Source organism: Hemiscyllium ocellatum, unplaced genomic scaffold, assembly GCF_020745735.1.
Source record: "Hemiscyllium ocellatum isolate sHemOce1 unplaced genomic scaffold, sHemOce1.pat.X.cur. R, whole genome shotgun sequence".
Taxonomy (NCBI): Eukaryota; Metazoa; Chordata; class Chondrichthyes; order Orectolobiformes; family Hemiscylliidae; genus Hemiscyllium; species Hemiscyllium ocellatum.
Window position 1 is genome coordinate 1,490,569 of NW_026867602.1, and position 9,147 is coordinate 1,499,715.

The 9,147-nt window shown below is 49.9% G+C and overlaps 1 protein-coding gene across 1 annotated transcript in view; it reads left to right on the plus strand.

Moving 5' to 3' along the window:
- The window catches only part of mecp2 (methyl CpG binding protein 2), a 57,653-nt gene extending 53,602 nt beyond the window's left edge, over nucleotides 1-4,051 (plus strand). Inside the window, exon 3 of the mRNA XM_060822451.1 lies at nucleotides 1,133-4,051. Within this exon, the coding sequence (XP_060678434.1) occupies nucleotides 1,133-2,201 (1,069 nt within the window). The 3' untranslated portion in view covers nucleotides 2,202-4,051. The remainder of the gene's footprint in view (nucleotides 1-1,132) is intronic.
- The last annotated feature ends 5,096 nt before the right edge of the window (nucleotides 4,052-9,147 follow it).

Sequence of the window (9,147 nt, forward strand, 5' to 3'; positions counted from 1 at the left end):
TATTGAGGAATTGGGGAGATTGCAGAGAAGTGGTGGGGGGAGAGAGGACGTGACCAGAAAGGTAGGCATTTATATCTCAGGGAAGGACGCACCTGCTGGCTTTCTTCAAGGTGGTGGTGGTGGAGAAAAGAAGGCTGAAGGGTGACCTAATCGAGGCTTATACAATGTGGGATCGGTTTCGATGGTGTGGAGACAGACAGAGTGTTCCCTCCAGTGGGCAAGAGGCTGTCAAAATCAGAGACTGTCCAAGAAATCCAATAGGGAAATTGAACAAAAGCCCTTTTACCCAAACTATAGTATGTGTGTGGAATGTGATTCCCCCAGGGAATGGCTGAAGTAAACAGAGTAGGGAAAGTGACGCAGTACAATCAGAAATGCTAGCGGGTTATGTTGGTTGCTTTGAATTACTGGGCTGTTTGGCCTGTATCCTATGCCATCATTTAATTCGGTCCTCTCAGTTAAAATGAAAATGAAAGGAGAATGAAAACCGGAAATGCTAAAATTGTAAATTGCTGCAGAAGTCGTTAACATTTCACAGAAAATGACTGGGAGCCCATTTGATACGTTTGATCACATACTCTTCCTCACCCACCCCACCCCACCCCCCTACGCATGTTCTTCCCTTGCCCTTGTTTCCCCCACCCACCACTGCCATCCCTCCAGTTAGTCTCTCTCTTTCCTCCGGCCTGCACTCGGTTTCTCCTCCCCCTGCCTGCTTGACCTCTCAAGCACCCCTGCATGATTCTGCCCCCACTGCTGTCTGCCTAGCCTCTCGGTCCTACTGTTGTACCCCATAGAGGTCTCCTTGAAGTGGGTAGTGACAGGAATATAGCCGTTGATCTTCAGTTGTACTGCACGGCCAAAAGCGTTAGCTGGTACCACCCCTGGCTGTAGGTCACTCGAGAATGTCTCTGAGTAGGAAGAGTTGAGCACTTCATGTTGACCAAGCAGTTAGGAGGTGTGTAAGGGTGGTCCCTGTCAGGTTAATGAACTGTCTGAAAGGCAAAGCTTGTATCTGTTGCTAGGAATAGGGCTCAGGTGTGGTGTAACACTTCACTGCTTCCAAGTGCTTTTGCTGGGCATATATGTCAGATCCCCATTTTATCGATGCCTTTTGTTTTCTGTTCTTCAGCCCACAGGGAAAGGCATTCCGTTCCAAAGTGGAGCTCCTGGCACACTTCGAGAAGGTCGGAGATACCACACTCGACCCCAGCGACTTTGACTTCACAGTCACAGGGCGAGGGAGCCCCTCAAGAAGAGAGAAGAAACCGCCTAAAAAGCCAAAGAGCCCCAAGTCGACCGGTACGGGAAGAGGCCGGGGCAGGCCCAAAGGGAGCGGCAAAGACAAGAGGGTTCAGAAAGGCGGCCCGTCGAAGAGGTTGTCGGATAAAAGCGCGGCAAAGCTCCTGGTTAAAATGCCTTTCTCAGCTCCCCTGTTGCAGAAGGCTGAAGGAGCCACGTCTTCCACGGAACAACTTCCGAAGGTGCGGAAAGGCGGGCCTGGCAGGAAGAGGAAGTCTGAGATCGAGCCCCAGGCTGTCCCAAAGAAGAGGGGCCGAAAGCCTGGCGGGGGCTTTGTGGCGCCAGCCATGAAGAAGAAAATCATCAAGGAGTCTTCCATCAAGCCTGAAGAAGTGACTGTTTTGCCAATCAAAAAGAGGAACCTGGGGGAGGAGAGCTCCCCCCTGAAAAAGAGAAAAAGTACCCGCATCTTTGAGGAGGACACCAGCGTGCCAGTGGTGGGGAGCTCAGTGGTGAAGGAAAGCATCCAGCCTGAACAGTCAGTGACGGATGGTGGAGAGAAGAGTGGGAAAGGACAGAAAAGCATTAAAAGTGTGATTCACAAGGCAAGAGAGGGGAGCCCGAAAGGCAGGAGTATCAAGAAGGAGCCCCCTCACTCTGCTGACCCCAAGGATTCGGAGCCAATGGAGGTGACTGCTCAAGAGGCGGAGAGCTCCAAGGACAGGAGGAGCCCCTCAGAACCCAAAGACTTGAGCGCAAGAGCGTGCATGGAGGAGAAGCCTCCACGGAGCAGACCCGAGGCTGACCTGCTTCCAAAGGAGCCCTCAAAGACTGAGCTCGCAGAGAAGGGCAAACTGAGAGGCGAGGGTGATCAGCGGGCTGTCATCTCCACTGTGCCGAGGCCGAGTAGAGAGGAGGCGGCAGATACCCGAGCGACTGTCTCGGAGAGAGTTAGCTGACTTTGATAGGAAGAAGGAAAAAAACATGAACGAGGCAGCTGTTGTGTCTTTTCCTCCTTTGTGAGTAGGGCTCTAACGAAGGCTTTCCAGAGCAGTGATGCTGAACCTCGAAGCTTATATGGGGCAAGATTTAATTTCTAATTTCTTCCTTGAAGTGTTTGCATCTGTTAGGTGGTCAAATGTCAAGTCTGTCTTTGTATTTTGTTTGACTCTCAGAACGAAAGTGAGCGAGAGATTTCCCCCCACCTTTCCCCCTATCCACCGGCCCCTCCTCCACTTCAACCTTCCTCCTTTTCCTCCTTTCCCACACCCTCCACTGTTCCCAGTCTAGGGACAATAAACAACAAAAGCTCACCATGCCTGTGCTACAGTGCCACCATAGGGCCCACGTTCAGTCAGTAGGGTGTCAGAGATCCCCACTCCAACCCCTCCAAGTTTCTGAGGCCATTTTAGAGCTTGCCAGCCAGATTCCAGCCGTGTCTAATGTTGGGCCCAAACCTACAGAGTTCTGCATCTTATTTTGGGAGGAGGGTGGGGTCTCTGATGCTGGGGGAGGGTGCAAGTTGGTGCGCTGAAGATTTCATGCCCTATGAAATGTCTTGTCGCTAGCATTGTTCAGTGTCACCGCAGGTGGTCGCTAAGCAACATGACAGACTCCTGGAGGGCAGGAGGCCAGTCAATGCACCCAGCTTCAAATTGTACCCACCTGCTGGCCCATTTAAGGACATGTTTAGTCTGTTTGTGTAGTGTTCGTGGCCCATAGGGTGAATGACCTCCATCTCCTCCCTCTCTCTCTCTCTCTTTCAGTGTTTCTTTCTCTCTCTGTCTCTGTCTGTCTCTCTCTCTCTCTGTCTCTCTTTCTCTCTCTCTCTATCTCTCCATCTCTCTGTCTGTCTGTCTCTTCCCCCCGCCCCCCCCCCGAGCCAACCTTATTCATTCAGCCTCAGCCAGGGAGACCCTGAAGATCTTGGGCGTAAGGAGTCACCCTCGGCCATGCCAGAAAAGGGCTTTTTGCCTCATTGTAACAAAGTGAGGGCACCAGCCTTGTCAGCTTGGACGACATGGATGAGCCGTGCCCTAGGGCAATCTGAACCCCTGTCAGTTTGTCCACAAAAGGCAGCCTCTGCTCCACTGTCCCAAGTAAACCCAACTGTCTGTGCGTGCACCAGCTTAACCTGCAATGTCAGTCAGGGTGCGCGCCATGTCCCTGGGTTGTTGAAGCAAAGTGTACAGTACGGTGAGACACACCAGCCTGGACTGGGGGAATGCTGATGCCACAACCACACCGGTGCCCTTTTCCAACACACAGCCAAAGTTGCTGCCTATCATTGCTGAACCGGGCTGGGAAGTTGGGAGGAAGAAACCCTATAAATCCTAAATACACTTAGTTTCCTTGCGGGAAGTGGGGGCGGGTCTCTTACTGTGAAGAGTTTATTCTCTCTCAATGGGCTAGGATATGTTCTGTGCTTATTAAAGGCCCCTGACTTTCATCAGGGATTTTGGGGAATGGCTGGGCTTTCCCAAGGGGGACAATGATGCAGCAGGCTTCCAAAAGCTAGGCACTCACTTTCTCATTTCCAAACAGCCCACATGCTGCAGGTTTTGCCACACCCCACAAACAATGTGCAACGTTGTCCTTAGAACCCAGCAGCACTTGAAACCGAACTGGAATCCTCTTTGTTTACTGTCTGCACCCCCACCGGGTTCATTTCAAAAGAAAGTGTGGGCACTCTAGGAGTGAAAGCACCGTTCAACTCTGGTTTTAGAAACCTGAACTTGCTGTACTTCTGTTCCAGTTACAACAAAAAAAGTTGATTCCTCTGGTTTGTATGTAGTGGGATTGAAGGGGGGGAGGGGGTCTGTAGGCAGACATCTTTAGGAGGAGACAGTATCCAAAAAATGACCAACTTTTTTAATGTTATATATCCTCACAAATACATATAGGACAGTAGGGTTAGCAGAGTATTGTCCCTGAGGTTGTGTTCTGTTTGTTTTTGCATTAGGCTGTTGGTTTGATACTGTGTGTCCGAGCGAGAGCAAGGCCCGTGCTTCCGCTGTACTACGTGAAGGGTTGCAAACACTTTGAAACACTTGCTGCATCCTGGCGTTGGTGCAACTGTTCCGGGTTTCCATATCCCACCTTCCCCGCCAGCTGTCTGCTAGCATTGAATCTTATCCTTCCTGCTTGCACTGTCAACTAGAGAATTTTACAGTACTGTAAGCTGTCCTTTATATCGTGATATTATTTATATCTTAAGATTTTTGATTGTGTTATTTTCTTAAAAAAAGAGACAAACTATGATTGGATCAGTGTACCCGAAACATGCCAGTGGCCTACGCTTCCAGACATGACTCGTCTTTACAAAATGGCTCTCGCTGGCTAAAGAAAGCAAGTGATGCCTGGCTATGCCCCCTACCCTTGTTCTCTTAGGGATACATCTGGGCTGTTGAAGGAGGGTGAGGGAGTCAGGCTGGCAAGATGGATGCCAGCTTGCCAGTCTCAGATCGCCAGCTTCGCCATCCCTGGCTTCACTGTGAAAAGTCTGACATTTTCTTAAAATAAAATTTAACAGTATTTTGTTCCCTTTCTGGGTTTTTCGTCTCCTTTCTCTGTCTCTGTCTGTCTGTCTGTCTGTCTCTCTCTTTCTCTCTGTCTCCCTCCCACCCCCACCCTCACTTCCCACAAGCCCACCCCTCTCTTTCACCCCCCCAATACCCCCCTGACCCCTGTTCCCCACTCCCACTTTCTCCCCCCTCTCTCTGCCCCCTCATGTTCCTGCTTCCCCTTCTACCCCCTCTCTCTGCCCCTCTGTAAGTCCCCCCACTCTCTGTTCCCTCCCATCTCTCTCCCTTCTTCTCCCCCCACTCTCCCCGTCTGTGTCTCCCTCTCTCTCCCCTCCCTTCCCCGCCCACTTTCTATCACCCTCCACCCCTCTCCCCCACTTTCTATCACCCTCCACCCCTCCCCCCCCTCTATCTCCTTCCCCATTCTTCTCTCTCCCCCCCCCCCCCCATCCTTCCTCCATCTCCCTGCCCCTCTCCATACCCCTGACTCTCTTTCTCTTTGCCCCTTGCCCTTTTGTCTCCATTGGGTGATAGCGGAGAGTTAGGATGTGATGTCCCACTAGAGACTAGTGACTGCTGCTTGGAAGTATCTGCCCAGAGTAGAAGGGGTTGACCAGGATGCAGCGAAAGGAGATGCTAGAGTGAAGAGAGCAGCCTGTGACATGTGCCTGATACTTAGAAAAAATGATACCCACAAGATGATGCATGTTCGCCTTTAGTAGCGAAGGTCCTATCTATCCCATGCTGTCTCCTTGCTGGACCACAGCAGTCCTGCACTGCACTGCACTTCTTTGTAAGAGTCACAGGTGTTATTGAAGGAGCCCAGTATACAGAGCAGTGACCAAGTCAGATGTTTTAATGTATTACTCCAGGGGCTTTTCTCACCCTTTTCCTCCTCTCTAATCCATGTCCCATTTACCCCCGCTGTAGTACGTCACAGTGGAACTGCAGAATGTGTATCTAAGCCCCCTTGCAACCTCCAACCAAATTAATGGCAGAGCATGGTTAAGAAGTAGACGTGACAAGAGGTGGTCACTCAGTGCAGACAGCTGCACAGTGTCAGAGACGATAATGTGGGGCTCAGCTGACTGAGTTTTGGATTAATATTGTTGCTGGTAGTGACCGTGCTGTGGATTTGAACCCTGTATAACAACAGGGAAGTGTGTTTTAGGTGCAGTGGCTCCCTGAGACTGGTGGTGCAGCTGATGTCCCCTCTGGTCTGGAGGCACCGGCCTGTATTTTACAGTGTGTTATGCCATACATCAAATTTCGAGGCAGGGCTGCACTGAACTGTGAAAACTACATCACAGTAGCTGCCAGCGAGGTCAGAATTTGCACCCTCCCCTTCCCCATGCCAGTTCTTCAGGGAAAAGTGTGCAAGGACAGCGATAACCCCATAAAATCAAAATGGTCCCTTTCACAGGGCAGCATTCAAAGCCCACCGTTTTGATCTTTTAAATTGCACTGATTGTTATGTGGGCTGTAGCAATCCCATGATGTGAATGATCAGCTCATTGTGGGGTTTTTTTTTGGTGTAGTGATGATGTTTGAGTTGTGGAATGTGGTTCTATGCCAATGCGGAGCTCTTCCAACTCGTGGCTGTTGGATCTTTAACAGTGACCCTGACCGAGCAGGCTGGGCCTTGATATAATCTGTGACCTTAGTTCTCTTTTCCCTCCCCCCAGCCCTTCCATCCAAGGTACAATTGAGCACTTTTATTTTAGCTTCCTTTTAGCACCTTTATAATGCACTAAATTGTACCAAAAGGCACATTAACATCTGTTGTAAATGTGAGCATGCATATCACAATGTTACTGATCCATTATCTATTCAGTGGGCCTCAGTAATGAAACCGACATCCCCCCCGCCCCCCCCCCCACCCCAACACTCATCTTCCAGCTGAGAAAACCCCCTCCAGGAAGTGGGTGAACTTGGGTTTCCGTCTGGGTGCTGTTTTCTGCTGAGCTCAGACAAAGCAGTGCTTCAGTTCTGCCCTTGTGGCAAGGGACAGGAGGCTTTGCTTCTGCATAAAAATCCACACAGCCTTGGCCGAGCACTCTTGTGGACACTTGCACGATGTTTGCTTTTGTTTCTCGATTATCTTGCCATCCACCTCTGACCACAATACCCTCCAAAAACTTTCAAGCAGGGCGTTGACTCTTTATGTGCGATTTCCTCCGTGCCCATACTGCGTTCTGGCACCAGTGAACGACAGAAGTGAAAATAGACTGACGCCAAACTTTCAAGAAACTAATAGTTGGACACTGAACAAAAACCTGCAAGGAAATTTCCACACGATGTTATAGCCAGGAGTTGCAATAGGCTTTGTTTCCTGCTGCCCTTGCGTAAGGGAGGGTGGAATCCAGGAACAACTGGACTCTGGCTTTGATCATTTCCTTCAGCTTACCACAACTTATCGAGTCATTTAACTGCAGCCCACGGCCTGGTATGAAGTCCCTCGACTAATGTTTGACAGCATTCGCTAGTGAGAGTGCTGGGTTGATGAGAACACTCTGAGAGGATCTAATATTTTAAGAAACAGGAAGTATAGAAATCCCTGACGTCTTTAGAACAGTGATGGGTTGTTATTCCTTATTGTTCTATGTGTTTGCTGAAATGTCTAGGCCAATCTGTGGTTCCTTCCTCGCGGTAGACAGTTCAAATTTTCAAAGACACACGGGAGACTGAAACAATGTTGGTGGTTGACCTTGGTGAATTTAGGCGGACACAAAATCTATGCATTTAAATCCTTATAAGATGAAAATTTCCTTGTGTGTTCTTGTTCAGTATCCAACTGTTAGTTTCTTGCAGCTTTTTGTAAGATTGACATCGGTCTATTCTCACTTCTGTTGTTCACTGGTGACAGAATGCAGTTGGTGGTGGGCGGGGGGGAAATCGCCATCAAGTCAAAGGCCTGTTTGTGAGTTTCCTGCAGACTGCTCCCACTGTCACCTGCACCCTAATGTCACCCAGCACCAGGTTTCTTATACCAGCAGTAACCTGCATCTAAATGCCACCCAGCTCATAATTGTTGTCTTCCCCATTGCCGCTGCTGACACCATCAGATTGTCACCGTACCCAGTCAAGGGCAGAGACAGCCACTTGGAAGTTTGGGGCAGCTGCGTTTGTGTTGAACCCAGGTGGTCTGAGGCAGGCTTTGGGCCTGGGTGTGTTTTGAGCAGATGCCGAAACTGAGATTACAGATCTGTTGTTCGTCCAGGGCCTGGCCCTCGTGAGGTTTTCCAAGTGTTGGAGGAGAGAGAAGCAGATGCTGAGCAGGCCGCAGTGACTATCTCCCCTTGTTGTAACTGTCTGACAGGTCCAAGAATCCCGTTGCTGTAATTTTTCTGTTGTGCCACAGCCAGACAGTGCTTTTGAGACAGGCTTTCCATCTGCCAGTAGTTTTGTTTTACTGGGACCTTGAGAGGTGGCTGGTGGAGCCCTGTCATAACGTTAGACCAAATCTGAGAGGCGGTGTTTGTGGGAGCTGGGTTTGTTGTTGCAATACCCTGCCTGGCCAGCTGTGTCACTGTCTCTCAGTCTGTGTCTCAGTCTCTCTCTCTCTCTCTCTATCACACACACACACACACAATCTCTCTCTCTGTCTCTCTCTCACACACACACACACACACACAAAATCTCTCTCTCTCTCACACACACATACACACACACACACACAATCTCTCTCTCTGTCTCTCTCACACACACACACACACACACAATCTCTCTCTCTCACACACACACACACACACACACACACAATCTCTCTCTCTCACTCACACACACACACACACACACACACACAATCTCTCTCTGTCAGTCTTTCTCTCTCACACACACACAATCTCTCTTTCAGTCTCTCTCTCTGTCTCACACACACACACACACAAGCACAGTGCTGCATTTAGAAGCCAAGGCAGTCACACTGTCTCGGATTATCAGCTCAGCTGGTCCATCCTGTGTGTTATGCTAAGACTATGAAATGCTGAGCTTTAACTGTACGGGCCCCAACTGTCACCTCAACCCATCCTTTCTTTGGGGGGGGGGGATTTAACTTTTCTCTGCATCCCTGTACAGTATGTGACCAAGCCTAGAGTCTCTGCAGTGAAAAGGCAAGCATTTTTTTTTCCCAATTAGTCTAATGGCAGAGTTAGGGGCTGGGGGTACTGATGGAGCATCAGTCAAATTAAACTCTGTGATTGTCAGTAGTTTGAATCACGGAAGAGCACTTTCTTCCCTTCTCACGCCCTCCCCCCCCCCCCCCCCCCCCCCCCCCACCATTCCCCATCCCTCCCTTTGAAGCAAGTACACAGGCAGTGAACCCACCATTGCATGCTCCTTGCTAGGTACTGTCTTGGAATGGTTTGCATCCTTGTTGATA